We start from the raw sequence: 27,337 nt of genomic DNA, 5'->3' as shown, positions 1-27,337 counted from the left end.
TGGCTGATCCCAATTGCACACGGCTAAGTCACACTATCCTTTTGTGGATACCATGCCTAGTCATAATGCCACATCTCAAAACTCGCCATAGTCTTAACATTATCATGATATATAACAACCTTCTAACCAAGCTCTTAGTCTAATATCGATGTTAAACGCGTCTTTTAGCAAATAGTTAATACGACATGTTGAATACGTAAGTTTGATAGCAACTCCAACGAACTGCCGTAGGATAGTCATTAGTAGAATCAGCTATAAAAAGACACTTTATCAGTTCAATACCTATTGTGGACAGACTTGTTTTAAGACATCCGAATGCAGCCAAATAGTCATTAAAAGTTCTATTCATGTAATATCTTCTAAACTACAAATACAGGGTATCGTCTTCGTCGGTATATCTTCTCATACCAAAGGACCTAGTTCTTAAGCACATATCGGTACCTAGGGAGGCCCTTTTCGAAATCAACAATAACATCATTAGCCTCAGACATGGGCCTGACCTGGACCCAAGCCTTGAGGTTCGTCTTCTTCGCCAACTCCAACATATCGGCAATGTGCTGCCTGGTACCGATAAGAGAACCAGCAATCTTCAAGTTCTTGAAGATCAAACCCATGGGAGAGAAGCTGGGAAGTGGGTCGTCGGGAGCGCCGAGCTGAACAAAAGTACCGTTTACGTCAAGGAGGTTGAGGTACTGGTCGAGCGCGAATCCGCCAGAGATGGTGGAAATGATGATATCGAGGCCACCGGCGTTCTTGTTCATCCATTCAGGATCCTCGCCAGTAGCGATGAACCTATCAGCGCCGAGTTCCAGCGCGTCGGCCTTCTTGGAAGAGGAGCGGGAGATGGCAACGACTTCGTCGCAGCCAAGGGCCTTTGCGAAAAGAAGAGCGAAGTGACCGAGACCGCCGATACCGACAACACCGACGCGCTTTCCTGGGCCGGCACCATAGGTAACGAGGGGGTTGTAGACGGTTACACCACCGCACATGAGAGGAGCAGCGTACTCCGAAGGAAGACCCTCCGGAATAGGGATAGCGAAAGAAGCCGGTCCACGCCATTTCTTTGCGTAACCTCCTTGGGCCTTGTCACCGGTCTTGTACTTTGCGTTGTAGGTCATGACAAAGTTGTTGCAGTTGGACTCTTGCTTGGCCTTGCAAGGCCTGCAGCTCTCACAGCAGTCAGACTGCGCGCCAACACCAACGCGGTCGCCGACCTTGAGGTCCTTGACGGAGTCTCCGACACGAGTAACCTTGCCAATGATCTCGTGACCAACGACAAGAGGGTAGTCTGAGGGGCCCCAGCCGGAGCGGAGGGTGTGGATATCGGAGCCGCAGACACCGCAGTGGCTGATTTCCATCTCAATATCTGTGGACTCGAAGTTCTTGGGGGCGTAGTCGCCCCATTTCATGTTGCCGTCGGCAGCGGAGGGGTCGTGGGCTACCCAGCCCTGGAAGTCAGATGATGAGGACATCTTTCTCGTTCGCTTTAGTATTGAAAATGGAATTACACAAAGGAGGTTGAGAAATAGTGTTGTAGTTATGTGAGATGAGATTTGTTGGCTGAATTGGTGATTATACAAGCTATACAGCTCAAGTTTTATACTCTCGTTTCCCTCGCCCTTCTAGAAAATTTCCTGGACATTTGTAATACACCAAAAGACGGTCTGGTGTATGAGGTATGTCAGTATGGATACCCCGGTGTTTTGCCCTTTCGCCGATCTACGCCGTTAGCACCGGGCCCACTTTTATCACGTTTTTGAGCCTCAAAGTGGGTCGTGCACTTCTATCACCGTTAACCCCGGCCCAGTAGGTCCGAAAAAGGTTTACACCTGCGGCGACAAGACTGCAAAAATCTCGGACATGGCTCGCAGTGAAGACGTCAACGTATCGCCCCCCTGTTCTGAGACGATGTTCGATCTGCCGGCGCAACGTGACAACCCGCAACAAGGAATGATGCCTATGCAGCCCTCGATTAGCTGCCGTTGACGTTTCGTCATTCTAGATCGGCTGAGAGGTCTACTTGCTGATTTGTCATCTACGGCATTATTACTACGGATATATTGCAAGTTATGGATCTGTATCCATCGAGGAGAATATGCTCGGCCGACGTCAGACCTGCTTTTAAGACGCGGGGTGTCCTAATCATAGGTTAGCCGCAAAATTCTCCGCTCGTACATACAATCGGGGTTAAGCGAACACATCTCCTTACTTCACCACTTGCTGTATAGTACATTCTTATCAAGCGTTTCTACTATGTCTTCATATTCTTTTACTCCCCGTTTCCAGTATCCTTCTCACTTGCAAGAAGGAAATCAATCAAATTTCCTCACATTGATAGCTACTCTGGGTCTTTTCTTAAGAGCATATGACGAGCTGGAGAAAATGCCGAATTTTACATCAGGGGATAGTAACGATGAGCATACGTTTTACACTTAAGCAAGAACAAAAATTTTATTCGATTGAAACCCGTTATATCGCCTTGGCACAAAACCCGATCGAGCGCGATGGAACATTCGGTGGAGAAAGCTGATAGCTTTTTCTTCTTCTCATTCTGGCATTTTACATCGAGAAATTGCGTATTGTAAATGTCCTCAACACTAAACAACAGGTTGGCATCGTATTAAGTGTTCATTTCTAGAGAGTTCTTGAGTATGGACACTCAAGAGCTGAGGTTTTTGTCGCAGCAAAACATGACCAAGATAGCAAATTCCTAACCAATGCATTGACCCTTTCCATGTTGGGATCTACTATCTCATCTATTCGCTAGTCTTCAATCGCAATAGCTTCATATTCTAGTTCAGTTGACGTTTTCATAAGAAGAAGTCCCTCACCATGCGTAGTCACTTAGACGATACTCTCAATCTATTGCCACGCTCGCGATTTTCCAAGATAGAAAATCTTCACAAAAGGTTCTTCTGTGATTGGATGTGGAATGCTGTTTACGCAGCTTTTCTATAAGCAACGCCCTCAACAAAGGACACAGGGGATCACAGCGAGCATAAGACGCGAACCCGATTTACTTACTAAACCAGTCAGCGTTGCAATCTCTTCAGATCCTCGCTCCCGCATCGCCATCGTCACATGCCAGCAGCATTCATCATAGCGCATGAGCAAAATCAATCGGGCCGGTCAGAAAAAACTGGTAGCAAGCATCCCTACCAGGCTCTGACCGAGAAAAAAACATCTGTCTCGTACCCGGTCTGATGCGCTAACGAGCCGTCCCGCCCAACTTTCTTCTTCGGACTCCTGCCTTGTAAACTGACGCTAGTCTCAACATCTAGGCCCTTTGTGTAACCCGAATAGGAGAGCCCTTGACCAAGGAACGCAGGGATGCTGACGTAGCGTCCGATTCGATGCTTTGCTCGCTGCAGGTTATTAGAGGCGCAGGGAGCGTGCAGAGGTATGGTCGCCGAAGTGAAGAGAAACAGAGCGTTTGGTCTAGCAATTCCGGCCCGTAAGGCCGATTGTGTATCGACTACATCTCCAGTTTCGATGGGTATTCCAAGGGATGATCGACATGGGGTTTGTTGCGGACAGAGATGCTACCATGACAAAACTGATGTGTACTGATTGCGGAAGATGGTCAAAGGGATACCAAGTTAGCTTGAACAGGAAGAGAGAAGATGGTGGTGTACATGGAACAGTTTTACCATTGCAATGCGAAATAAACTCAAAGTGTCAGGATATTGGTAAGCATGCATAGAGATACTATACATCACAACAATCCCAGAAAACAGATATACACTGCACAAAAGCTAATCTATCTTTTGTACTAATAGTTCTCATGCTTTCTTTACTAAAGATTATAATCGCAAAAGCTTCCCGTTTCTGCACCTATTGCCCGCCCACCCGTCTCTCGTGTCACAGTCCACTGGTGATTACGAAAATCCAGTACTGCAAGACCAACAACCCAGTCTTATGCACCGTGCCACACCCAGGATTTACCGATTGTTTCATTAATTGGGCAGTCCTGATGAACTAGGCGAGTAGGGTCATCCTAGTCTGAACGAACTGCCGCGCAGTCCCTTGCAATTTGAGGTGAAGGGAAATAGGCAGCCACCCAAGGTAAAGCTTTCGTTCTTATAATTCCGTGGATGATTGCTAAGTGCTATTATTCATGTAGATGTGTAAGAGGCGTAACACCACATGCCCGCAGTCAATCTGATTGGTATGTATGTGTTGTGGCTGGCTGTTCAGACGCATGCGGAAGAGTATTTTCTTTGTCGGCTAGGGCGCCTTGCTGATGGCTTAGGACTGGGTAAATAGTATTGTAATTGGTCCATATGTAATGGCGTATCACTACCGTTGAGCCCCTGCAGGCCTAGTTTTCGTATCTCCGGCTCTTGGTGCTATCTGCTACGATTTGCTGCTCCGATTAGAATGAAAAACTGGGTTGTCACTGCTCTCTCTACCTCTCGCTTTGGATGTGTAATGGGCAAAAGGAATATCATCATATAGTATTCCTTGGACACATACGAGACCAGAAAAACCAGCAATCTTGCATGGCGTACAATCAATCCACCCACGGCCATGTGCCTTCTTGGTCACCAGACAAAATGAGAAGCCAAAACAACACGTTCTACCAACTCTCAACCGTATCAAGTTTGGCAGAAAGCCCATTACAAATGGCCGTCATATCTGAGCTCCAGGGAGAAACTCAACGCTGGGACTCACAGACATGCGTATATGCAACTCCTAGTCACGAAACCTACACTCCCAACAACAGCTTCCAGCAGCCCATACCAGAACAGAATATACCCAACAGCACTGCCTTCCCGAGTGCCACTTGTACAACTCCCAGATTTCAATACACCCCTACAGCAAACTCTCCATCAACACAAGCACACATCCCCTACTACCAGTACGTACACCCCACACCACCACCCTCACCACATGCTAACCATCTCCCAGACTCTCCTCCGCCTACCCAGTCGCTACCCACCACCCACCCCCCTCCCTCACTTCCACTCCCCCAACCTCACCGTACCAACAACCCACTCTCGCCTCCACCTCCTCCACCGACAACACAATACCCTGCCCCTACCACTGCGGCACAATCCTAACCGGTGCCCATGCCCTGGGTAATCTGACCCGCCATTTGAAAACGCAAGCGTGTACGGGGCCGGGGAGGGGAAAGGGGAGGTACAAGTGTGCGAATGAGGGGTGTGAGAGGGTTTATGCGCGATCGGACGGGTTGAGGGTGCATGTTAGGAGGGTACATGGGGGGTGCTGAAAGGGATGGGAAAGGGGATGAAGGAGAGGGAGAGGGGGGAAGGAGAGAAAGGAGAGTGAATCTGGCGGAGAGTTTGGGGAAGGAAGCGAGGGAGGTTTTTTTTGGTAGGGTTGGGGGAACTGGTTGTATTTGGGCGAAGGAAAGAGGAAAAAAAAAAGGAGGGGAGTCGGGGGTTGTGGCATTTCATACACTTTTAGTTGTTTTCCGAGTGTCAGCACGTGGACTTTTTTTTGGAACTCCTTATTTCATTCTCACTGAAACGAATCACAAAAGTTTCTTTACTAGCAATATGGTAGTTCGCACTTAAAACATCAGAACATCGATTCTTTCGCGAATGCGTCTTACTATTCTAGTAGTGTCTTCTTTTTTCCGACCTCAAGATCTGATTGATGCATTGGCACATGTATGATGGCCCCCTTAAAACGCCCACTGATATGAGAAAAACAAAAAAACACAAGGCGACTTGCGGCTGCGACTGCTGCCGTGGCAAATGGTATCGCGATAAATGCCCGAGAGATTCAAAAGCTAAAAGGATCCAGATGCATGTCTGTGGTGAAAACAAAGGATATAGAAACTGCGAAACAAGGAAACAAGGGAAAAAGAATAACTGATGCGGTATCGAGCGAGCTGTCATGAGTTATGAAAATATACACAAAGGAAAAGGGGTGAGCGGCTTCAGAGGCTAGTGATTCGGCCTCCAGGAGGTGCAGATGCACGATGCGGTCGCAGGTTAATCACGGACTCCAGTTCTCTCAGCATGCTGGTGTTTGCGTCTCGTTGCTCACGAAGCGTAGCTTGACGAATGCGATCATCCTGGATCTTTTGTATCCGTTCCTCTCTCGACATAGTAACGCGTGTCTTGGGAATTGCAATCGCTTCGAATACTTCATCGTCAGAGTTACTGCCTTGGTCGCTGGACGGGGCGCTCTCCTGAGGACTCAAAGTTTCGCCGTTAAGAGCGCGCAGAGCGTCAGATGGGCTTCCTTCGTCAACAGCAGTCAATCCACCTAGGCTTGGAACTGGCGAGCGCAGACCGCTGCTTGATGCTTGTGAGATTCGGCGCTCCTGTCGATCAATGTTCAATGCAAGCGCATTCTTTCCTGCTTCCCAAGCCTGCACCAAACTCTTGAGATCGGCTCCAATGGATTCGTATTGCACCATAAGAGAATGACCCAGATCACTGACATCTTCCATATCTTCTAAGCTCTTGTTCGTCTCTTCCCGCAATACCTGCATCTTTGCCTGCAAACCCCGGATTCCGCTCGAAAGTCCCGACAATTTACGCACTGAGTTTCGAATCTTTTCCCGCCCGGGCGTGGGCGCTACCTTGGCCGGCGATGGGAAAACAAACTGCTCTTCTTCCGATAGTACGCGGTTGAACTTTTCGCTCCATTGACCGATAGGACGGGCCGTGTTTAGGATAGAGTCGACTACGGTTGACCATCGTGGGAAATCCAGCGTTCCACCATCAGCCTCCATGGCAAGGAGAGAGCACAGGTACACACGGCGAAGAATTGACAAGCGATATTGGAGAGTTCGAAGTGCTTTCAAGCTTTCGGCGTCTTCGAACTCGGACGGAGTGTAACTAAGACCCGCCTCTTGCAGGTCTGGATTGCTGATTTCGTAAACGTCAAAGTACTTTTCCAAGTCGTCTTCCTGAATCAGTGGCTTCAAAACTCCACACTGCTCGGAGAGGAAGGGGACAATGTCGGCGTATGCTGCGCGGAGATTGCGACGAAGACGTTGGCAACGGCGGGCTTGACCCTTTTCCTCGATGCGCGAGATGGGGGGTAGCGGACTGCTTCTAGAGGGGACCAGTGAGTGGGGATAGGGAAAACCGGTTGGAAATGAGAAGGACCTACAATCTGTAGCCACGAGATATGAGCTCTACCTCTTGGATCAAAGCAAGCGCAGACGATGTAGCGGCTTCAAAGGCTTGCAGGTTGGCGACCAAGGCGGCTGCGCCATCGACAGCCTCCTGTCTCAGGTACCGGAGCCATTGACGTCGCATGTAGCCATAGACGGCGGATGCAGCGGCTGCGAAGACCAGAACCACAAACGCCGTCCTGCCCAGGCTGAAGGTCGGCTGGCGGCGAGACCAGTGGACTAGCCATACCAAGGCAAATGCCGTTGTGCCTGTCAGGGCGGCGCCGGTAGGGCTTATCGTGGCGACTTTGAACTCGTGCGAGCCGGAGCGTCCGCCTGCCGCAAAGGCGGGTATCGATGATGCGCGCAGGCCGTCTTTCTCGCCAAGAAGCTGCGAGGCGACGATGAGGTAGCGGAAATGTTCGAGGAAGCGCTCGTTGTCTGCACGCCCCAATCGCGAATTGACAGCCTTCTGCAGTTGGGTCAGTACGTCTTGACTTAGAAAGTGCCAAGCCCGATGAACATACCGAACAGGCCAAGTGAATACGGGAAATGGAGTCATTGCGCGCATGTATGCGCAACGGCTGTGGGAGGCGGTCTCTTATTCTCGATTGCAGCGTAGAGGGTCCTTTGGGCGCAAAGCCCTGAAAGTCGACGTCGGTATCGGCGTGTCGAAGGATAGGAGGGCGTAGGGTATCGTCGTCATCTTCGCCGCCTTTGCCTTGGCCTAGTGCGGCGGTTAGTAGCTGGGGATGCATCGCTGTCATAACCATCATCATCATGGTGGCGGTTGCTGTGGGGGGAGGGGAGGCGCACCTTGGAGCAAGTGGGCGAGGGGTGAGTCGTCAGGTATAATGTTCTCCATGGTGGCAGCGCTACCGCATGATGGGGGAGTGGACGTCGGGTGGTCTTTGGGGCGGCGCGTGAGCTGGTGGTGGTGGTGGTATTGCGGTGGCTCTAACCCGGGGTGGGCAGGTGATATGGATATAGCTGGGACGGCTGGTGCGGGTGCGGGCGCGGGCGCAGGCGAGGGCGCTGGCAAGGGCGCGTGGTCTGGTGCGTGGGATCCAATCGTGGCAGCTGTCACTTTGTCCGTCTGATGGCAGGGGGGACATTGGGGGACTGGTGCGGACAAGAAAAGGGAGCAGGTAGAAAGGAGAGGTAGCTGGAGTAGTCCGCGCGCGCACACACACACACACATCCACACATCCACAGCCACACTCTCTTACACTGGCTCTACCATTCGGTCGAGGGAAATGAAGCAGCTTGCGGAGACGGGCCCCCTGTGATTGGCGACTAACCGGCTGACAGCCCGCTCGACCGTTCACGGGGCGGTTTCGTTTCCCTCTAGCCGTCTCCGCCGTGCTTTTCATGTGACACCCTGGTCTACAATCCATTCATGCGGGTATCTAGGCGCGCGTTACGGAGGAGCGCGTCAAAAGTCTTCGCGACAGGGGTAGGCAGCGCACTGACGCACCGCAGGTCTTGGCATTTGGTGTTTCGACGTGGCCTTCCTGGAGCCCCTCATATTCATTGTTTTTCAGTGATTCTCAATCAGATTAGCTCAATATGGCTCCTAATCATGATATCGCTACTCGTGCACTTGTTGTTACTCTTAAATCCGTTGCAGGAAAGTCAAATAGTGAGGTCTGTTACCTTACAGGCCTTCCTGAGTCTACTATTCGAAGTATATATGCCAAAGCTATCAAGAGAGGATTTGAATACAACGCCTCACAACCTATTACTATCTGCAACGCTCACCTTGAAGATGCTCCTCGCTCGGGACGCCCTACTAAAGAAACCGAGGCTGTACGTCAATCTATTACCCAGAAACTCGTACGCGATCGATATGGAAGAGAGAAGAGCTGTGCTGATCTCGCTGGCGAACTTAGTCAAGAGGGAGTCAATATCTCTGCTACAACAGTGCGCCGGATACTCAAGAAGGCAGGCTACAAGAAGACGAAGCCGACGAGGAAGCCTGGGTTGACCAAGAAGATGAGGGAGGAGAGACTAGCCTGGTGCAAGGAGCGAGAGAAGTGGACTCTTAAGGATTGGAAGAATGTTATATGGACAGATGAGACCTCTATAGTCCTTAATCACCGCCGTGGAGGCTATCGGATCTGGAGGAAATCTGATGAAGCTTTTCTGCGCAGTACTATACGTGAGAGGTGGAAAGGCTACTCTGAGTTCATGTTCTAGGGGAGCTTCTCATATGACAAGAAAGGTCCTTGCCACTGTTGGCAACCTGAATCAAGAAAGCAGAAGGAAGAAGCTCGTAAGGCTATTGAGGCTCTTAACCAAGAGCTTGAAGCTGAGGCTAGAGCTGAGTGGGAACTGAATACTAGAGTTAGAAGGCTAGGCCTACATACGAAGCCTGGCAAGAAGCCAACTTGGAAATTTACTGCAGATACAGGTAAGCTTACTCGTGGTAAAGGAAATAGTATTAATTGGTGGAGATATCGCGCTGAAATATTAATACCTAAGCTTCTGCCTTTTGCTCAAGAGTGTAAGAAAGAGAGGCTATATACTCTCGTTCAAGAAGATAAAGCTCCTTCTCATGCGCATCACTCACAACAGAAGGTCTTTAATATATTTAAGGTAGCTAGGCTACTCTGGTGCGGTAATTCACCTAATCTTAATGCAATAGAGTGCTGCTGGCCATATATGAAGAGGCTTACTACGAAAAAGGGAGCTCCAAGGAGTAAGGTTGAAGCTATCAGAGCCTAGACGAAAGCTTGGGACGAGCTACCTCAGTGGAAGATTCAAGAGTGGATTAAAAGAATACCAATTCATATTCAAAATATCATTAGATTAGAAGGTGGCAATGAATATAAAGAGGGTAGGAGAACAGGAAAGGGCACTAAGAGGGAGGCTACAGCTGTAAAGGCTATCAAAATTAATGTAGATAATGAGTGGGAGGATATCAGTGAATAAGCTGTCAAAACAGCAAATGCCAAGACCTGCGGTGCGTCAGTGCGCTGCCTACCCCTGTCGCGAAGACTTTTGACGCGCTCCTCCGTACCCTGAGGCTCAGACTGCCTGGCCCCTCCCCCCCTAGGCCCTCCTATGTCCCCGACTCGAGTAAGCGTTGAGGCCACAAGCTTCTCGTTTTGGATGCAAACCAATAATTCACCTTCCTACGCCTCATTTCGCCCTTTATGCCGCTTGCCGGCCCTACCAACGCTGCGACCACGCGTCCCTTTCGGATAGCCTGAGATGCACCCCCGATGAGTACGACAGTCCGGCCCCGCACGTACGCGACTCGCATTCCCGGAGAGTAGATAAACGCTTTCTTTTCCCCTTGGTCGGCTGGCGTATGTACTCGCTGCGTGCAGTCGTGGTTGCGTGCGAAATGACGCGTATGCATGCAAGCTCGCCTGTGCTCAATCGATAACACAATCGATAAGATAGGGCTGCATGCTGTATGCAGGTACTGAGCTGTGCTGTGCTGTGCTGTCCCTAGACTACGCTGCCACCACCTTGCCTTGCCATGACTGAACTACAACCCTCAAGTCTCACCTTGGCCAAGCACCTATGACAAGCAAGACACATGTTGCATCATAGTCTTCGATCTCATTCCTGAAGATTCCGGACAACCTGCCTTATCCCCTAGTTACCATCGATATGGCTGACACATCGACATCCGACTATTTCCACAAGGCGACAACTATGAGCCCCGGTAACATGTCCAATTCTGCAAGCTGAACACCGGTTTTGCTCACAAGATCTCTGCAAGATGTGGCCAACCCAAGTGTGGAATATGCTTCCTCTGAGTCGTCTTGTCCTCTTCTTGCAGCATATATCAGTTCCAGGTTTCTTTTGGCACTTTATTTCCTTACAAATCTACTCTCCTGTATTGTGTACAAAATTGCCGAGGATTTCTTTTTGGTGACAAACCCACCTTCTACGTAGTCGTCGTTATGGACAGCCAAATGCTCCACATGCTCATGGCCACTGTCGAGCTAGTGAATGCAAACCTTGACACTGCGCCTAATTCCTGGCGAGATCAACTGCCCGCCATCCGAAACATCACCACCTCGTTTGAGATTTCTGATACAGCTCCCGAGCAATCTCGCAGATGTTGGCAAATACCCTTGATCACTGTCGTCCAGCGGGTAGCATTCGCGGATGCGGACAACGGCCCTATTCCGGACATAGCGGACTGGTGTTTACGGCAATTGCTGACTTTGCTGGCATTATATCCTCAAGACCCTGATATTTTGGCTTGTAAGCTCAACTCTTGGTTTCTTGTACCTTGGCTGACAGTCACGGTGATCGGTCGGTATTGGCTGTTACGAGCGCAAAAAGCACTGGCAAGCATCGCCCGAACGGAAAGTGAGCTTCACTGCAACGAAGAAAGCACGCCCTATCCAGCCCAATTTACAACGCGACCTCTAGTTGAGACTCAAGAGAGTACAAACGGTGCAGATTATGTTGAGGCACGGGCATTACTGGTACCAGCAACCGACTACCTCCAATCTGCCGTTGATGCAGCAAGAGAAAAAGGAGAACTGACTGGGCATTTGCTTTTGACGGCAAGTACCCTTCCCTCCACTGAGCTTTCCCAACGCTAACTATGCAAAGGCCACTGAGGCATTCATGAGCATTGGCAACGTAACGTCGCCCAAGGTCAATCATGTTTATTTTCGGCAGGCCATGGTTTACCTCCGAACAGCAAAGGGGCTCAACAACTATTTGCTACCCTTACATATGTACCAGTAGTTACATGTATTCTGTGGTATTGAAAAAGGCTAACTGCACAAGGTATCTTGACGATTATGGTTTTCTTTACGACGGTGCTTGAAGTCGGAACGGCGTAATGGAGGCGGTATGCGTGTGGAGACCACAAAAGTTTCGTGTCAATCTTGCTGGATAATGTCTACGAAAATAGAGAGTCTATCGTTAATCATGTACGATTGCACCGCACAGTGTTGAAGTGGAGTGCTGTGAAGTCATCCCTACGGTCAAGGGTCCCTGCACAGACCAAGACGGCAAATTGTGGAGCACCGGCGTTACCAGCACTCGACTCCGGCAACCCACCCTCTATCCCACCACAACGGCCATAGCATCGGAGTGGGAACAGGAATCCGTCGTTTGGGGGCACACAATAAATCTGTAACACTCGATTTCCGCCGCATCTGAGCCCAAGCTCAAACCCTTTCTTCGGCCGAAGCGCGCATACGGCCGAACATACCACCATCTCGTCCGTGAGCGTCCGTGAGATTACAAGCATACCTTTGTCCTTCTGCGACACCACCCCAGTCGCATTGTCTGTCATGGCTGCATCGGCGCTGAACGAGGAGCGAGAGCTTGCCATCAACCCAATCGTTGCAAGCAGCGTACAGCACAATACCCAGGTACGCTTATCAATCACCGTGTCATTGCCGTTGCCTGGCATACGGCACAGCCTATCCTGCTGCGCCTCTGCCCTGCACGATACAGTCACAGACTTACTCTCGCCACAGGTCATCTCCAACATACGAAGTCTGACCGCATCGCTCTTCGGCGTCGCCGCTGGCACACTAGGCCTCGAATCTTACGCTGGCTTCATCTTCTACCTACTGGCATCGCTAGTCGTCTCGGCGCTGTTGTTTGCGTTGAAGACAGAGGGTAAGCCTAGCGCATACTTTTATAGTCCACTGGGAGATTTGTGGTTGGGAGATGTGTTTGGGGGGTTGAGCGGCTTTGTGCTGACTTGGACACTGTTCTATGGTCTGGTGCGGGCGTAGAATTTTGGGATGGATGCAGGAATGTATGCAAGAAGTTGAAGAAAAGATACTCGGTTGCGACGATGCAAAAAGGTGGAACGTCGCTTAAGATAACTTGTTCGGTCCAGGAAGATGCTCAAGTGAGATGGAGGTCAACTATGTCCAAGTTGGAAACTCGTCTGGGTGGGAGAGAACAGAGCTGTCTTCGAGGACAAAAGGCCTCACGAACCTCTTTGAGAGACGCATTCCTGTAGTAGGATATGCTTCATGATATCAGCTGCCGCATTTTGCCCTTCTTTAGCATGATACCCCGTCCAATCAAGCATTCGGACTCTTCGTCTCAAGCGTGACCAGTTCGTGTTTGTGAAGTTATAGAATGTGGTTTGCAACAAATTTGCGCACAGAGATGACCGACTCAAGAATAATTTGGAACAGCGTCTCCCACAACAAAGATGACGAACATCCATGGCGCCTTGAATCCAAACATTGTCCTGACAGCTGCCACGTTTGTTCATCGCGTGCGTAGTACTCTTGGCAGCTCTTTAACATGCGGTGATCTGTGCATATTTTAGCGTGTGTTTGACGCGCTCCCGCGTTGAGATCCCCTCCATCCATTGTTGCCTTTCTACAACAGAACGCACTTGTCTTCTTGCACGACGTTCACGATACCCTTCAGCACTACCTTCTCACATAATCATATCCCAAATCCAAGAGCAAGTCTCTCTCACCATGACAACTGAGCGGAGCTAACAATTTGCAGTGCTTGAGGCACGCTTAGAACAGGCAAACACCTTGAAGAAGGTACACTTCCTCAGTCAAAAAAGTCAAGAGCCCTTCTAACCGCGTACTAGGTTGTCGATGCTATCAAGGACCTTGTTCAAGACTGCAACTTCGACTGCAATGACATGGGCATTGCACTCCAAGCCATGGACAACTCGCACGTCGCCCTCGTGTCCATGATGCTCAAGTCGGACGCCTTTTCGCCCTTCCGCTGCGACCGTAACATTGCCCTTGGTATCAACCTGGGCTCGCTCACAAAGGTGCTCCGCGCTGCTGGAAACGAAGACATCCTCACCATCAAGGCTGAGGATGCTCCCGACGTTGTCAACCTTGTCTTTGAGACAAAGACCAGCTCGCGAATTAGCGAGTACGATATCAAGCTCATGGACATTGACCAGGAGCACCTTGGTATCCCCGACACAGATTATGCTGCGACCATATCAATGCCCTCAGCCGAGTTCCAGCGCATTTGCAGAGATTTGGGTGCATTGTCAGAGTCAGGTACGTCCTACGTGACTCATGACGACATGTGTAAATACTGTTCGCAGAGCTAACGTGGACTTAGTCTCAATTGAGTGCTCAAAAGACGGTGTCAAGTTTGCCTGCTCTGGTGACATTGGCTCGGGCTCTGTCATCCTCAAGCAAAATCCCAGCTTAGACAAGCCAGGCGAGTCTGTCACGATTGACATGACCGAGCCTGTCGCCCTTACTTTCTCGCTCAAGTACTTAACCAACTTCTGCAAGGCTAGTGGCCTGTCGGATCAGGTCAAGCTCTGCCTGTCCAGCGAAGTCCCTCTGCTTGTCGAGTATGGACTACAAGAGCAAAGCTACCTCAGGTTTTACCTTGCACCCAAGGTAAGAGAAATTCTTTCCATGCTATACAAATATGATGCTAACGCGCACAGATTGGTGACGAGGACTAAACGAACAACGATTTTATTGACACACGAGCGGCATGTTTTCAGAATAGATGTAGGGAATGAGTGGCGCAATGGCTTTGATGTGCGTCGAGCGTCTAGTAGCTTCATGATTATGGCATGCGACACCGGCGTGAATGGGCATCTGCAAGCGGTGTTCTGCGCTTTGGAAACTAAGGGAAGGTTACCGCCCCACCATGCGAGTCGCGTCATACCCGCGGAATTTCAGATACGGAAATCGATAGTACATGAACAAATACCCCACCTGCGCATACGTCCTCTTGCCCTGACTACTTGCAACTGTTACTTGTGAAAATGGCTTCTGACACTCTGATTCCGGATACACGAGTTCTCGCAATCGCCAGCCATGTAAGAGGAATGGGCGAAAAGCTATGGAGCTTGTAGCTAACATGCGACAGGTAGTCCACGGGTGAGTTGCATGTCGCGACGGATTGCGCATTCGACTGACTGCAAGCTAAGCTATGTGGGCAACAAGATGGCGACCTTTGTCATGCAGTCACTAGGGTGCGACGTTTCTGCGATCAATACCGTACACTACAGTATGTGTCAGTCGTTGGTATCTTGGGTACAAACTGACTAACGAGCAGGTAATCACACGGCGTATAAGCAGATTAAAGGCACGAAAACGTCGGCAGGCGAGATTCTCGAGCTTTACGAAGGCCTCCGCCAATCCAACCTCAACAACTTCGACGTGCTCCTAACAGGATATATGCCCAGCGCCGAAGCTGTACAAGCGATAGGAACGATTGGAAGGGATATCAAGTTCAATGCGGGTACAAAGCCTGGAAGCTTTTTCTGGGGTGGGTGGATATCAGACAACATATCATAGAACGAGGATTGACGAGGACAGTGCTTGACCCGGTCATGGGAGACAACGACAAGCTATACATACCCGAGGACGAGGTACCAGAGTACAAGGGATTACTGCGTGAGGCAGATCTTATCCTACCCAACCAGTTCGAGGCTGAGTGCGTGCGCGTGGAAGGTTATAATAGGAATTGTGACTAACAACACCTACAGATTACTCTCCGAGACTCCAATCACCGACCTCAAGTCTCTCGCAGCTGCAATCCAAGTACTTCACACGAAATATCAAGTCCCCCACGTCATTATAACATCGCTCCGCTTGACCCGCGACAACCAAACAGTGTCCTCCAGACCAGTATCAAAAGCCGGTACAGGAACACACACCCCTTCAAACACCCAACCCCATGATGCAGCAACTTCACATTCCTCTACCTGGGAGCACCTCCCTAAGCCCCAGCAAAGCACCCCCCTCAACGACTCCGACGACATCGAAAACCTAACCATCATCGGTTCCACGGCAACCTCCGACCACAAACCCCGCCTCTTCCGCATCGACACCCCACAACTGCCCCTCTTCTTCTCAGGCACCGGCGACATGTTCGCCGCCCTCACCATCCCGCGCCTAATCGAAGCCGTGCACTCTGCCTCAACCCCCGAGTGCCCCCTCCACTCAATCCCCAGCTGGCGCTCACCCGACGACGTGGCAGCCACGGACCTCCCGCTCGCCCGCGCGTGCCAGAAGGTGCTTGCGTCTATGCAATCTATTCTGACAAAGACGACGGCGGCGTGCTTGAGTCGGATGCAGGAGTATGATGAGCAGGTTGGAGGGAGTGCGGGGGAGGTGCGGAGTAAGGAGGAGGAGGCGGAGGCGGACAAGAAGAGGCATCTTGCGCTTATGAATGCGAGTGAGGTTACGGTTGTGCGGTACGTGAGGGAGTTGGTGGAGCCGCCGGATGTGGAGAGGTTTGCGGCGGAGGCGGTGGTTGGGGTGTAGATGCATACGGAGGTGGAGCATAAGTGTTTATATATAATTGGGAAAATGAAGGGTTGAGCATGAGTATGTTTTTTTGTTTCATAATGCATGTATATGTGTCTGGAGAGTATGATTCGGCACTGATTCTCTGCATTTCCTGAGAGCGATATTATTGTGCTTCTCCTCTACTTGACGTGGTTACCCAGTGGAGACATAAGAATGCTCAGAATGTTTCCAGCATTTTGCCTTGTCGATTGACACGAGGAGTGTATCCAGTACTCTTCTGCTCGTGCGACTGTACTCTCCAATTGAGTACATCATGGCCATGCCTCCCACGTCGAGTCTCTTCCTGATTGTGTGCAATTGACCAGCAAAACATCCTCTACTCCTTTTTCTCCTCAGTCTCCTCCGCCGCCGTTGGCTCAGCAGCAGCAAGAGTAGCACCAAACCCGCCAGTACTTCCAAACCCACCGGCCCCCCTAACACTCTGTTCCAACTCCTCGACAACAACTACATTCGGCATAGCAATCTTCTCAACCACAAGCTGCGCAATGCGGTCCCCAATCTTAACCTCAAAATCCTCATCCGAAAGATTCGCCAGTATCACACCCACGGGGCCCCGATAGTCCGCATCGATAACGCCCGCCATTGTGTCAATGCCGTGTTTATACGCGAGTCCCGAGCGTGGCGCTACTCTGCCATCTGTTCATCGTAACTATCAGCAAAGCATTCTTCACACCGCCATCATCATCACCATCACCATCACCATCATAAGATCATAAGAAAGAAGGAAGAAGAAGATAGAAAAGAGAAAAGAGAAAAAAAAGACATACACGTCCCCACAGGCACCGAAACCTTGATATCCGTCCCTACCAACTTGCGCCCCCTTGCCGGAATCACCACATCCACCGCACTATAAAGATCGTGGCCCGCCGCAAACGCACTGCCCTTTGTCGGGGCTTTGGCATTCGCGCTCAGCAGCTGCACTTGCAACTGTTGTTCTGCGGCTGCGCCAGCGGCGATTGAGGGCGCAATGGGCGCGGGGGGTTGCAGGACTGACGACATGTTTGCGAGGGGTGTTGGGGTTGCAAGTCCGGAGTCTGTGCCGCGGGGTAGGGTGGAGGGTTGGGTTAGGGGCGAGGGGGAGATTACTTTTGTTCGTTTGGGGAGGGGAGAGGAGGGGAGGCTGGGGGGAGAGTGGGGGGGTAAGGGGGTGTCCGACATTGAGTTGGTATTGAGTGTTGTTGTTGTCGTGTTGTTGTTCGTTGGTGTTGTTGTTCGTTGGTGTTGTTGTTTCGATGGGCGGTGAGAAGGGGTGGGTTTGAACGCGTTTTTTTGGTGGGGTCAGGGGGAGGGAGACGTGGCGCGTCACCGTCTGTTGTTGGCTTGTTCATCCACTACCATCTTCTTCCTCTTCTTCTTGACCTTCGCCCATTGTGCAATTGTCTGTTTTCTCGTTGTTTCTTGCTGCATCAAAGTAATTTGACGAGTTCAAATTGCGATGACGTAGACATGGTTCGGTGCGCCCGAAGGGGAGAGAGGCCGAGCGACCAGGTTGCAGCGTTGTTTAGTGGCCGTGCCGTTGCCTTCAAACGGTTCTGTTGGCCCCTCGGAACGCCAGTCGATAGCGTGCTCTGATTCCAGCTCTGGGATGCCGATCCTACTGTGACTGGCATTGGTACCTCGGCTTGCGTTTCAGCTTCATGTGGGGACTGCAGTAGCAAGCAGTGCTAAGTAGTACTTACAGCTGACAGAATCAGCATCGCATCAGCAGTCGTCACGCGTTCAAGGGATACTTTGGTACCTTGGGTTTCCCATGCTGCGCGTGACCATTGCCACTGGAATGACATGTGACTCTGGCATGATCAAAGAGCCGCACAAGGCCTCCAAGGATCGTGGCGTGTGTCGATCAGATTAGGTTCCGTCTGGAGGACCGCTTCCCGGAATCCGATTCTGCGCAGTCACCAGCATGTTTTGAGGATGCTCAAGAGGCGAGGACGCCGACAGCGACACCTGCCACAGGTACCGGCAGTTGGGTGCCGGGACACATGCCGTGATGGGGAACAACAAGACTGATGGAGAGACGAAGCGAGTCAGCTGCTCCGGCTCCGGTCCTGGACTCGAGGACAGCAAAAGCCGACTCCGACGAGATGAGGCCAAGCCACGGGTAATAAGCTTAGTGGTCAGGCTTGAATGACAGCCAAGTTCCACATACAGTACGCATGCAATGGACGTTCGCAGGATACTGCCTACCGCCTACGACATGTTCCCTCTCATCACGACCACCTTCGCTCCTCTAAAGGTCAATCTCACGATCCCCGCCAAATCTGTCACTCCATACCTGCCCCCTCCGCACTCGGGTTCCGCACTCTCCACGTCGCACTACGGTCGCTTTCGTCTTCTCCAGACCGAGATTAGCTTGCACAGTCGGACAGGCATCAGGCCCTCAAGCGGCGCCTGACCAGCCGTCTGCGTCTGCTGTTCCAGGCGCACGGTGTCGAGTGGATCCTGAATTTGAGCCGCAGCGGCGTGGCCGGCCCATGGCAGGATAGAAAATTTTGCCTCGAGACCTGTTAGTGTGACAAAATCTTCCCGATAGTTTGGCCAAGCGCTACATGTCCGGTCGCACGCCACGACCGCCGACCGTCGTGGTTGGCTGACACTTGGCTCTCGCAGCCCCAAGCGCGCCATGCAGAGCTTGTTGAGCCTCACGGGGTCTGGAGAGAACTAATGTACCCCACCTGCTCCGTCGTTCTCACACGCCCTTGGGATGGCCAGAAGCAAAAAATTGTCACACCCTCTCTCTCCCCGCCCCCCTCCAGCACCCGCTTCGTCGTGCCACAGACTCCCAACTGGCAACTGCGCTCCCCTCAATACCAGTCACCAAACCCAGTCGTATTCCAGAAGACTCTTGCCACAAGGTTCCATGCATGCATCTTGACCCCGACCCCGACGCGCCAGCCATTCCACGGCAACATTGCCTAGACGGGTCAGGAATTGGGCGATTATTATCCCTACTTGTATAGTTCCATGACACTCTTGCCCGTGATTGGCGAGTAATGCACATCATGACTGCTTGCGGCACCTCCTTCGCTACCAGCAGCAACACGATTGATCAAACAGAAACGTACGCGCTGCTTGCTCGTATGCATGCCCGCGTGTGAATGAGGTCAACGGCTAAGGACATCTATGCACTCAACCTGTCGGATCATACACATCTACCTAGGATTTTGCGCTACTGTTGTGGTGCCCTACCATTGTCCGCCATCGGCGCCACCTTTTCGCTTAATACCCAACTGCCATGCCACTGACATTGCCCGCGTCAACAGCCAGCCCGCGTCTGTCACGTTATGTATGTCTGTAGGTTTTCGTACCGTGATGCTCGGGCTACACCGCGCATACTATCGTGTCCCAGCAAACTCGCCAGCGTGGAGACCGCTAAACATAGATGCGCCTAGCAGGACCTCGACTATTCTGCTGGCACGCCGAGGCAATTCTAGTTCCACCACCACGCGGAGGCGACCTCAATCGCAGGCCCGCAACGTACGAGCGGGATTCGTCTGGTCTGGTCTAGCTCACGTACTAAGCAATACGCTAGCAGTCCCCAGCTTCATCGGACCTATTCCCAATACCACGCTAGCCCCTCAAACGTCTAGCGCATTGTCCCCATGCTTCTGGTCTCCGGGACTGGAGAGCTGCCCATGGAGATCCCATGCCCATGGGAGTGAGTTCCTCCATCTGTACTTAAGTTGGGTTGATCCGCCCCCAAGCAAAGATCATCTCATCCGAGTACACACCTTTTACTCTGGGCTCGAGTCTTCTCTCAACACCACTCTGCCCTTTCTCACAATCAACCTCCAGTCATGGGTCTGACTTTGAAGAAACCCGAGGGCGTGGCCGGGTCCACTGCGCCCGCCATCATTGTTGGCTTGTTCGTCGCTTTTGGTGGTATCCTCTTCGGGTATGCAGACTTCCCAACTTCTCTATTTATCAAGATCAATCACTAACAAAGTTACAGATATGATACTGGTACCATTGGTGGTATTCTGGGAATGAAGCACTGGCGTGAGGTTTTCAGCACTGGATACATCAACCCCAAGGACGGCCATCCTGATGTCACCGCCGACCAGACCTCGCTCATTGTCTCTATCCTCTCTGCCGGTACCTTCTTCGGTGCCCTGACTGCCGCCCCTACTGCCGATTTCCTCGGTCGCCGCCTTGGTCTCGTTGCCAGCAACATTGTCTTCTGTCTTGGTGTTGTCCTCCAGACCATTGCTACTGATATCCCCTTGTTTGTTGCTGGTCGTTTCTTCGCTGGTTACGGAGTCGGTATGATCTCTGCTACCATTCCTCTCTACCAATCCGAGACTGCCCCCAAGTGGATCCGTGGTACCATTGTCGGTTGCTACCAGCTTGCCATTACCATTGGTCTTTTGCTTGCTGCCATCGTCGACAATGCCACCAAGGACAGGGATGACACTGGCTCTTACCGCATTCCTATCGCTGTCCAGTTCGCCTGGGCTATTGTCCTCTTCGTCGGTTGCATCTGGCTTCCCGAGACTCCTCGTTGGTTCATCAAGAAGGGTCGCCCAGAAAATGCTGCCAAGTCTCTTTCTACTCTTCGCCGTCTTAACGTTGACGACCCCGCCCTTGTTGAGGAGTTGGCTGAGATCACTGCCAACCACGAGTACGAGCTGTCTCTTGGAAAGGCCACTTACGCCGACTGCTTCCGCGGTAACCTTGGAAAGCGTCTTGCAACTGGTTGCCTGCTTCAGTCTCTTCAGCAACTCACTGGTGTCAACTTCATCTTCTACTACGGAACTTCCTTCTTCCAGAACTCTGGTATCAGGAACCCCTTTGTTGTCACTATGATTACCTCTTGCGTCAACGTCGCCTCCACCTTTCCCGGTCTCTACCTTGTCGAGAAGTGGGGTCGCCGCAACCTTCTCCTCTTCGGTGCCGTCGGTATGGCTGTCTGCCAGTTCATCGTCGCTATTACCGGTACTGTCGCTGGTGTTGAGAACATGGCTGCCCAGAAGGCTTTGATCGCATTCGTCTGCATCTACATCTTCTTCTTCGCCTGCTCCTGGGGCCCAGTCGCCTGGGTCGTTACCGGTGAGATCTTCCCTCTCAAGGTCCGTGCCAAGTCTCTCTCCATGACCACCGCCAGCAACTGGCTCCTCAACTTCGCCATTGGATACGCCACCCCCTACATGGTCAACGATGGCCCCGGAAACGCCAACATGGGCGCAAAGGTCTTCTTCGTCTGGGGCGGATGCTGCTTCATCTGCATCTTCTTCGTCTGGGGCATGATCTATGAGACCAAGGGTCTCTCCCTCGAGCAAGTCGACGAGCTCTACGGCAAGTGCTCCCAGGCCTGGAAGTCCCCTGGCTTCGTCCCCAGCGTCTCCTTCCAGGACGTTCAGGATATGCAGGCCGATAACCGCCGCGCCAGCCTTACTGACATCGAGGCTGATGCTTCCCGCAAGAGGAGCGCTACTCACGCTGAGTACCCCGAGAAGACTGTCGTTTAAAGCTTTCAAATCTGCAGAGATGCGGATGTGGATTGGGAATAGACATCTATATGTTTTTTGATCATTTCACACGAAAGCTTGTACAAACGCATACAATGTCTTATGGAGCAAATGGGCAACATATAGTTGCATCGTTGTTATTGTTTTTTTCGTTTTATCTACATATATACCTCCAACATCACGAGTTATGAAGTTTTAATGAATTAATTCACTTATTCACCATCATCTGCTACTTTCCTTGTGGAAAATCAATGTGATGTTTACTAAACCACCGCTCCTCCTTTCTGCTTCCTTTTCCCGCTCTCCTCAGACATTGTTCCACCGTGCTAATCCCCATCTCGCTCTACTTTCCCTGCTCCAATCCTACCTCGCCCACCCATCTTTCCCGCCCCTTCATCCCTATCTACCACATCCCCACCCCTTCCCCACAAAAAATACCACCCTAAAAACCCCTCCAGCCCTGACCCTTGCTCCCAACACAACCTATGCATACGCATACGGACACCCATGTGCGATCCCAACATTACCGCGGCCCATGTTAAATGCCTCACTCCCCTCAAGCGCACACACTGTCTCCTCTGGGTTTAGTCCCTTCCGCGCCCTAAAAGAGAGGGACGGGAAGACTTAGGTGTACTCTAGCTTGTCTTGTCCTTGTGTGTTAGAGGACACTGGTGTGCAAGGGTTAGGTTAGTTGCGATCCCCGCATTAGTTGGCGTGGCGGCTTTTAGTGGAGTAGGGCGGGGTGTGGTTTGTGATGTCGTGGATCGAAGGGGGATGGGAACGTATGGTCTTGGGGGTATGAGGGAGAGGTAGAGTAGGATGGGGGGGAGATGAGCTGGGGAAGATGAGGCTGAAAGGGAGGGGATGGAGGATGCATGCGTGGTTGGGTTATCTGGTGGGATGAGGGATGAGGGGTCTTGGTAAGGGAGATAGGGAGGATGGGCTTGGCGCTGGGTTGAGGCGTGTGTAGACTAGAAGGGGGGATGTGGGTTTGGGGTGGAGATGGCGCGGCGAATGGGGTAGGGGTTGTGGGTTTTCTGGTATTGGGGATATGGGTAGGGCGGTTGGTTAGTGTGCTGTTTTTTGTGGGTTGGGGATAGAGGGGTACTCTGGGTGTTGGGCTGCGTGGTATGACGTGGGACTTTTTTCCATATCCCTCCCCTTTTTTGGTGTTTTCTCATGTTGGATGTTGTAGGAACACAATAGTTGGAGTGGTGAATATCTTTGAGGAAATTATATTGATGACAAGAAAGAGCGGGTTTTGAGTTGCCTACTCGATCCCGAGATGTACTATCTTAGCGCACACTACGAAAACTTGCAATGTTCTGAAGAAAGTTGGATAGCGCTAGTTTAGATAGTCATTCTAGTTGGTCGATGGAAAGATGTCACGGGTTACTGTGCCTCCTTGGCATTTTATTATGGAATAGAAGAGTGTAACTGTGGAGTTGGTACCGTATAGTCAGATAAGGAATCCATGTCTCGCAATTTGGTAACTTGGCTTCTTCTTCTGCTCCCGTTCTCCAGGCGAAGTACTTATGCCCCGATGAAATATAAGATCAAATTTCTCAAGGGTAAAGCAAGCGTGGATCAATAAAGCGATGATATTTGTGAAAGTATCTACTTGAAATAATGTTGGTTCTAGATTCGGGCATCGAAAGCTACGCAAAGAGCGTAGTGAAGGTGTCTGCTGAGTTCCGTCGGGCAGGCTACAGGCTACTCCAGAGCTGGAGATGATACTAAAAAACAAGCTAGCCAAGAAGACAGAAAGAAGATACAGCAAATAGTAAACGCTTTGGCGGTCACATGCCTCACGGTGAGTAAGAGGGGAGAGAAATGGATTTCATTGAAGGTAACCATGTGTAGATACGACTAAGGTGTTAGTTTAGCGCTTTGCAATTCACGCTAGCATTCGGTATTGTATATCGCGGTGTCGAGTTACTTCAGGTTCGGACGGGATTATATACTCCATACCCATGACTGTGGCTTCATTGACCCGAAGTTTGGCCTTCTTGGGCCTTCAGTTCAGAGTATCGTAACAATTTTGTCACTGAGTAATTGAATGATTATAGTATCACGTGACTTTGCGAGGTAGTGAGGACAACTCTACCTAAGATGGCATTGACCATAGACGTAACACTTCTTCACTTTATTCTCAAGTCATGTATACTCTTAAGCACGATGTTCGTCGTCCCTGACAGTATATTTCCGGAGGGTGATGACTTTATTCATGGTGGCCAAGACGATCAAATCATTCTTCCATCTCTTGATCCGACATCAAATTTCACAAGATTCTTTCCTCCAAATGCAACCGATACTCCGGAAGATCTATTTATACCTGTTCTGTCAAGCGCCTCGATCCAAGCCCCACGCTTCACTCGTTAGTCTGATCGATCTGAGTTTCTCATCTACACGGATGGGGCATGTAGTGAGAATGGAGGCAAAGATGCTAGAGGAGGTTTTGCCTTTGTTTATCATCCCGAAACATATCCATCTACAATTCCGTCAAGAACCTCTACTGGGCATTCTACCTGTTCTATGAACCTTCATACACTTGGCGCTTCTAAATTTCGACTTGAGTCTCGCGGCCCAACGGGAGAAGCTGTACCTCAGACCAGTAACCGTGCCGAGCTCCGTGCTATTACCGCTGCGCTAGGGTACCGGCTGTGGAACAACGAGGGATGCCGACGCCTTGTGATTGCAACAGACTCGTCTTACACAGTTGACGGATCTACAGAATGGATTAAGAAATGAATTCGAAATGGGTGGCAGATATCAACACACAAGCCAGTGAAGATTCAGGATCTCTGGAAAGAGATCATCAAGGAACTCGAGAGATGGAGTAAAGCAGGGGTATTAGTACAGTTCTGGTTTATTCCGAGAAGGCTAAACATAGTTGCAGATCGGTTAGCGAAGGAAGCTGCCGCTCTTCCTGACAAAGAAAATTGGGGAGAAATCAAGGGTGTATTGTGCTAATCTCGTATGAGAGTTGAAATCAATGTTGATTGTGATAGTAGATTCGAACGATATATTAAACGAGTTTGGTTCTCACGTCCCTACCCTATCCTATTCTTAATTCCACTAAGGCTCTTACCTAATTAATGAAACTGGAAAATGAAAATAAGTAGTAGTTACAATTCACGCAAACTAACTCGAGATCTATTAAGACAAGCACTCCAAGCTGACAACAAATAAATCGGCATCGTCACAAATCATCATCTGGTATCGGCCTCGCCACTGCAGACCTACTTTACATACTAAAACTAATAATTAATAAGGTGAAAACTCAAAACTCCACCCGGACAACAAGATGAGCTAGTCTTCCCTGTAATACAAAGAACCATTCCATATCAGATACACCGCACAATACCAGAACAGCTGTAACTATTGAGCTAATTGAGCATATATCCAACATTCGCCTAATCCTACTTGTTGTACTCTTCGTCGTGCGAGCGCTGCCAATAGCCAGTGCCTCACTCAATCATGCTCTGCATACAGAATACATAGGTGACGTTGGAACAGTAGTTCTCTGATGCCGGGCTCTACAAATGCCAAGATATATAGGTACCTGGGGCGTCCCGGGCGTTCCCAACTTATCTGGGCTTGGTACCTGGGGAGGGTATATTCTTGCTCCTTATAGAAGATTTTGATCTTGTAAATACTAGAGAGACGTAGTAGCTACGTGTCTCATGCGATACAAAACAAACCAGCTTTGTCAATCTTTCTTCAGGCTGGTAAGTAGGTGAAGGTCTGGTAGAGGTGACGTTCAACATAGGGGTACACGTACTCGGACCCTTGGTCTGTGCGACACTACCCGTACCCTAACACTTACCATACCTCTGGGTGTGTGGTGTGTATCTGCTAACCTGATGAGGTGCTTGTGTGTCAGCGGGATACTTGCGCTCATCCGCTCGGTAGGGTATATAGCGGGCTTCCGGTCAGCGGGCTTCCAACTTAGTACTGTATGTAGCGATGAGGAATACATACCAATCATTACATAAAAGGCAGCTTTGATAGGTATGACATCGTTTTGTAATTGATAACGATAACGGGGTGATATACCGGCTCAACAGTTTCACTGTTCATGTTCGCTGTGATACTTGAAAACTTCTGATCATGCAAAAAGACACAGATATTGACCCAATTTGGAAGACTAGAGAGATACTCGTACTGGTCAATCTCGTATCATCTTGTGTACTCATGGAGAAGCTCGAATCGAGAATCGTATATCCTACACTGTCATACCATTTCAGCGCCCATTCAAGCTCTAACATCCCTCCGTAATCCCCGCCTTAATTCCCTCCAACTTCGCCATCAACTCCCTCCACACCCTCTCCTGATCCCTCTTTCCCTCCTCACTCCTAACATACGTACTCGGCTCCGTAATCTCGCAATTACTCAAATACTCCCCATGCGTCTCCTCGCCCTGCAAGCCTGCATGCACCAGCGTCCTCGACCCAACTTCCGTAGTGCGAGCAAGGAAGAAACGCAGTATAGCCGCGACGAAGGGGGCTTCGCGACCGAATTCCCTATAATTCATAATTAGACACCGCCATTTCCATAAAAAGATGAAAAGGGAAAGGGACAATAGAACTCACGAATGACACAACCCCGGATTGACAGTATTCACCGTAACCGGACACTCCCCACTCTTATTCCTCCCACAAAATTCCCTCACAACTAGCACCTCCATCAACTTACTAACACAATATCTCTCATTCAAATCCACCTTCTTTCCCTGCACAAACTACTCCCTCAACCGCTCAAACAACTCCCCCTCAGGTGCTTTCCTTTCCGAAAACCCCGTCCACTGATGCACTTCCGAACTCACAACCGTAAGCGTTGGGCGCACATTGAACTTGTTCGCAGTATCCTGGAGTTTGGGGAGAAGAGAGAAAAAGAGGAGGAAAGTGGAGACGACGTTAACGGTAATGGTGGACTCGTCTTGCTCGAAGAGTTCCCAGACGCCGCGGTTTACGCCGGCGTTGAGGATGGCGATGTCGAGGCGGTCCACCTCTTTGCTAATTGTAGAAGTAAAATCGAGCACGGATTGGTACGAGGACATGTCGAGGTGAAGCACTTTTATTACATTTTGGCGGCCCGTGGTGGTCTCGATGTCTTTTGCGGCTGCCTCGCCTTTTTCAAGGGAGCGCACGGCGAGGATGACTGTTGAGGCGTTGAGGGAGACGTAGTGCCGGGCTGCTTCTTTGCCTAGACCGGTGTTCGAGCCAGTTACGAGGACGGTTTTGCCGGTTAGGTCGGCCTTGGGGGGTGGGGGTGTGATGAAGAGTTGGGAGTAGAAGAAGCGGGCGAAGCTTGCCATTGTGGGTGATGTTGGGGGGGTTTAGTTGGTGAATTGAATTGTAGTAGATTGAAACCGTGGAATTGGTGCAGGAAGTGGGGTTTTAGATGTTTCCTTGATACTATTTCGCATTTTTCGCATTGTTATCACCGTTAACACCTGCGTGGGCCAAGCACATGGTCTCCTCGGGCAGCCGGGT

The 27,337-nt window shown here is 50.6% G+C and overlaps 14 protein-coding genes across 14 annotated transcripts; 8 read left to right on the top strand and 6 right to left on the bottom strand.

The window, feature by feature from the left end:
• Positions 1-318: 318 nt before the first annotated feature.
• Positions 319-1,562, bottom strand: COCSADRAFT_37834 (uncharacterized protein). Its single transcript, XM_007702818.1, has one exon. The coding sequence runs from the start codon at positions 1,470-1,472 to the stop codon at positions 417-419; it is 1,056 nt and encodes a 351-aa protein (XP_007701008.1). The 5' UTR covers positions 1,473-1,562; the 3' UTR covers positions 319-416.
• Positions 1,563-4,534: 2,972 nt separating this feature from the next.
• Positions 4,535-5,360, top strand: COCSADRAFT_359132 (uncharacterized protein). Its single transcript, XM_007703052.1, has one exon. It carries the CDS (start codon positions 4,557-4,559, stop codon positions 5,061-5,063), a length of 507 nt encoding a protein of 168 aa, XP_007701242.1. The 5' UTR covers positions 4,535-4,556; the 3' UTR covers positions 5,064-5,360.
• Positions 5,361-5,528: 168 nt separating this feature from the next.
• Positions 5,529-8,268, bottom strand: COCSADRAFT_119813 (uncharacterized protein). Its single transcript, XM_007703051.1, has 4 exons — positions 7,916-8,268; positions 7,627-7,826; positions 7,096-7,571; positions 5,529-7,037 (listed from the first exon to the last, which is right to left on the bottom strand). Exons 1-4 carry the CDS (start codon positions 7,962-7,964, stop codon positions 5,909-5,911), a joined length of 1,854 nt encoding a protein of 617 aa, XP_007701241.1. The 5' UTR covers positions 7,965-8,268; the 3' UTR covers positions 5,529-5,908.
• Positions 8,269-8,668: 400 nt separating this feature from the next.
• Positions 8,669-9,147, top strand: COCSADRAFT_93472 (uncharacterized protein; the record flags this gene model as incomplete). Its single annotated transcript, XM_007703050.1, has 2 exons — positions 8,669-8,935; positions 8,992-9,147. 2 exons carry the CDS (start codon positions 8,669-8,671, stop codon positions 9,145-9,147), a joined length of 423 nt encoding a protein of 140 aa, XP_007701240.1.
• Positions 9,148-10,857: 1,710 nt separating this feature from the next.
• On the top strand, positions 10,858-11,812 carry COCSADRAFT_359116 (uncharacterized protein). Its single transcript, XM_007703049.1, has 2 exons — positions 10,858-11,638; positions 11,684-11,812. The coding sequence occupies exons 1-2, from the start codon at positions 11,020-11,022 to the stop codon at positions 11,689-11,691; spliced, it is 627 nt and encodes a 208-aa protein (XP_007701239.1). The 5' UTR covers positions 10,858-11,019; the 3' UTR covers positions 11,692-11,812.
• Positions 11,813-12,146: 334 nt separating this feature from the next.
• COCSADRAFT_119808 (uncharacterized protein) lies at positions 12,147-13,186 on the top strand. Its single transcript, XM_007703048.1, has 2 exons — positions 12,147-12,456; positions 12,565-13,186. The coding sequence occupies exons 1-2, from the start codon at positions 12,376-12,378 to the stop codon at positions 12,826-12,828; spliced, it is 345 nt and encodes a 114-aa protein (XP_007701238.1). The 5' UTR covers positions 12,147-12,375; the 3' UTR covers positions 12,829-13,186.
• A 205-nt stretch (positions 13,187-13,391) lies between these two features.
• COCSADRAFT_335710 (uncharacterized protein) lies at positions 13,392-14,703 on the top strand. Its single transcript, XM_007703047.1, has 5 exons — positions 13,392-13,520; positions 13,568-13,608; positions 13,659-14,088; positions 14,153-14,442; positions 14,493-14,703. Coding segments are annotated over exons 1-5 (780 nt in total). The 5' UTR covers positions 13,392-13,519; the 3' UTR covers positions 14,511-14,703.
• A 116-nt stretch (positions 14,704-14,819) lies between these two features.
• Positions 14,820-16,326, top strand: COCSADRAFT_161486 (uncharacterized protein; the record flags this gene model as incomplete). Its single annotated transcript, XM_007703046.1, has 6 exons — positions 14,820-14,873; positions 14,924-14,934; positions 14,985-15,064; positions 15,113-15,325; positions 15,376-15,493; positions 15,546-16,326. The coding sequence occupies 6 exons, from the start codon at positions 14,820-14,822 to the stop codon at positions 16,324-16,326; spliced, it is 1,257 nt and encodes a 418-aa protein (XP_007701236.1).
• Positions 16,327-16,687: 361 nt separating this feature from the next.
• On the bottom strand, positions 16,688-17,370 carry COCSADRAFT_182249 (uncharacterized protein; the record flags this gene model as incomplete). Its single annotated transcript, XM_007703045.1, has 2 exons — positions 16,688-17,007; positions 17,139-17,370. 2 exons carry the CDS (start codon positions 17,368-17,370, stop codon positions 16,688-16,690), a joined length of 552 nt encoding a protein of 183 aa, XP_007701235.1.
• Positions 17,371-17,486: 116 nt separating this feature from the next.
• Positions 17,487-18,113, bottom strand: COCSADRAFT_200579 (uncharacterized protein). The gene is made up of 2 exons (XM_007703044.1): positions 18,051-18,113; positions 17,487-17,987 (listed from the first exon to the last, which is right to left on the bottom strand). Exons 1-2 carry the CDS (start codon positions 18,066-18,068, stop codon positions 17,778-17,780), a joined length of 228 nt encoding a protein of 75 aa, XP_007701234.1. The 5' UTR covers positions 18,069-18,113; the 3' UTR covers positions 17,487-17,777.
• Positions 18,114-20,039: 1,926 nt separating this feature from the next.
• COCSADRAFT_119797 (uncharacterized protein) lies at positions 20,040-22,066 on the top strand. Its single transcript, XM_007703043.1, has 2 exons — positions 20,040-20,266; positions 20,324-22,066. The coding sequence occupies exons 1-2, from the start codon at positions 20,169-20,171 to the stop codon at positions 21,837-21,839; spliced, it is 1,614 nt and encodes a 537-aa protein (XP_007701233.1). The 5' UTR covers positions 20,040-20,168; the 3' UTR covers positions 21,840-22,066.
• Positions 22,065-22,761, top strand: COCSADRAFT_37826 (uncharacterized protein). The gene has a single exon (XM_007702817.1). The coding sequence runs from the start codon at positions 22,096-22,098 to the stop codon at positions 22,465-22,467; it is 372 nt and encodes a 123-aa protein (XP_007701007.1). The 5' UTR covers positions 22,065-22,095; the 3' UTR covers positions 22,468-22,761.
• Positions 22,762-22,770: 9 nt separating this feature from the next.
• On the bottom strand, positions 22,771-23,056 carry COCSADRAFT_37825 (uncharacterized protein). The gene has a single exon (XM_007702816.1). It carries the CDS (start codon positions 23,018-23,020, stop codon positions 22,811-22,813), a length of 210 nt encoding a protein of 69 aa, XP_007701006.1. The 5' UTR covers positions 23,021-23,056; the 3' UTR covers positions 22,771-22,810.
• Positions 23,057-25,946: 2,890 nt separating this feature from the next.
• COCSADRAFT_200576 (uncharacterized protein) lies at positions 25,947-27,159 on the bottom strand (the record flags this gene model as incomplete). Its single annotated transcript, XM_007703042.1, has 3 exons — positions 25,947-26,365; positions 26,435-26,536; positions 26,585-27,159. 3 exons carry the CDS (start codon positions 27,157-27,159, stop codon positions 26,104-26,106), a joined length of 939 nt encoding a protein of 312 aa, XP_007701232.1. The 3' UTR covers positions 25,947-26,103.
• Positions 27,160-27,337: the final 178 nt, after the last annotated feature.

The sequence above is a fragment of the Bipolaris sorokiniana genome (assembly GCF_000338995.1).
Source record: "Bipolaris sorokiniana ND90Pr unplaced genomic scaffold COCSAscaffold_9, whole genome shotgun sequence".
In the NCBI taxonomy this organism is placed as follows: domain Eukaryota; kingdom Fungi; phylum Ascomycota; class Dothideomycetes; order Pleosporales; family Pleosporaceae; genus Bipolaris; species Bipolaris sorokiniana.
Note: the sequence above shows the minus strand (reverse complement) of the source record. Positions and strands in the feature narration are given on the sequence as shown.

What these genes read in the sequence shown, in the direction of transcription:
- COCSADRAFT_37834 (XM_007702818.1), bottom strand. Translation starts at nt 1,472, where the DNA reads ATGTCCTCATCATCTGACTTCCAGGGCTGGGTAGCCCACGACCCCTCC.
- COCSADRAFT_359132 (XM_007703052.1), top strand. Translation starts at nt 4,557, where the DNA reads ATGAGAAGCCAAAACAACACGTTCTACCAACTCTCAACCGTATCAAGT.
- COCSADRAFT_119813 (XM_007703051.1), bottom strand. Translation starts at nt 7,964, where the DNA reads ATGGAGAACATTATACCTGACGACTCACCCCTCGCCCACTTGCTCCAA. An exon ending in GTATTCACTTGGCCTGTTCG is followed by an intron (nt 7,572 to 7,626) that starts GTATGTTCATCG and finishes ACCCAACTGCAG; the next exon opens with AAGGCTGTCAATTCGCGATT. An exon ending in ATATCTCGTGGCTACAGATT is followed by an intron (nt 7,038 to 7,095) that starts GTAGGTCCTTCT and finishes GGTCCCCTCTAG; the next exon opens with AAGCAGTCCGCTACCCCCCA.
- COCSADRAFT_359116 (XM_007703049.1), top strand. Translation starts at nt 11,020, where the DNA reads ATGGACAGCCAAATGCTCCACATGCTCATGGCCACTGTCGAGCTAGTG.
- COCSADRAFT_119808 (XM_007703048.1), top strand. Translation starts at nt 12,376, where the DNA reads ATGGCTGCATCGGCGCTGAACGAGGAGCGAGAGCTTGCCATCAACCCA. An exon ending in GCGTACAGCACAATACCCAG is followed by an intron (nt 12,457 to 12,564) that starts GTACGCTTATCA and finishes CTCTCGCCACAG; the next exon opens with GTCATCTCCAACATACGAAG.
- COCSADRAFT_335710 (XM_007703047.1), top strand. An exon ending in AGGCAAACACCTTGAAGAAG is followed by an intron (nt 13,609 to 13,658) that starts GTACACTTCCTC and finishes ACCGCGTACTAG; the next exon opens with GTTGTCGATGCTATCAAGGA. An exon ending in GGGTGCATTGTCAGAGTCAG is followed by an intron (nt 14,089 to 14,152) that starts GTACGTCCTACG and finishes ACGTGGACTTAG; the next exon opens with TCTCAATTGAGTGCTCAAAA.
- COCSADRAFT_119797 (XM_007703043.1), top strand. Translation starts at nt 20,169, where the DNA reads ATGGGTCTGACTTTGAAGAAACCCGAGGGCGTGGCCGGGTCCACTGCG. An exon ending in TTTGGTGGTATCCTCTTCGG is followed by an intron (nt 20,267 to 20,323) that starts GTATGCAGACTT and finishes ACAAAGTTACAG; the next exon opens with ATATGATACTGGTACCATTG.
- COCSADRAFT_37826 (XM_007702817.1), top strand. Translation starts at nt 22,096, where the DNA reads ATGTTTACTAAACCACCGCTCCTCCTTTCTGCTTCCTTTTCCCGCTCT.
- COCSADRAFT_37825 (XM_007702816.1), bottom strand. Translation starts at nt 23,020, where the DNA reads ATGAGAAAACACCAAAAAAGGGGAGGGATATGGAAAAAAGTCCCACGT.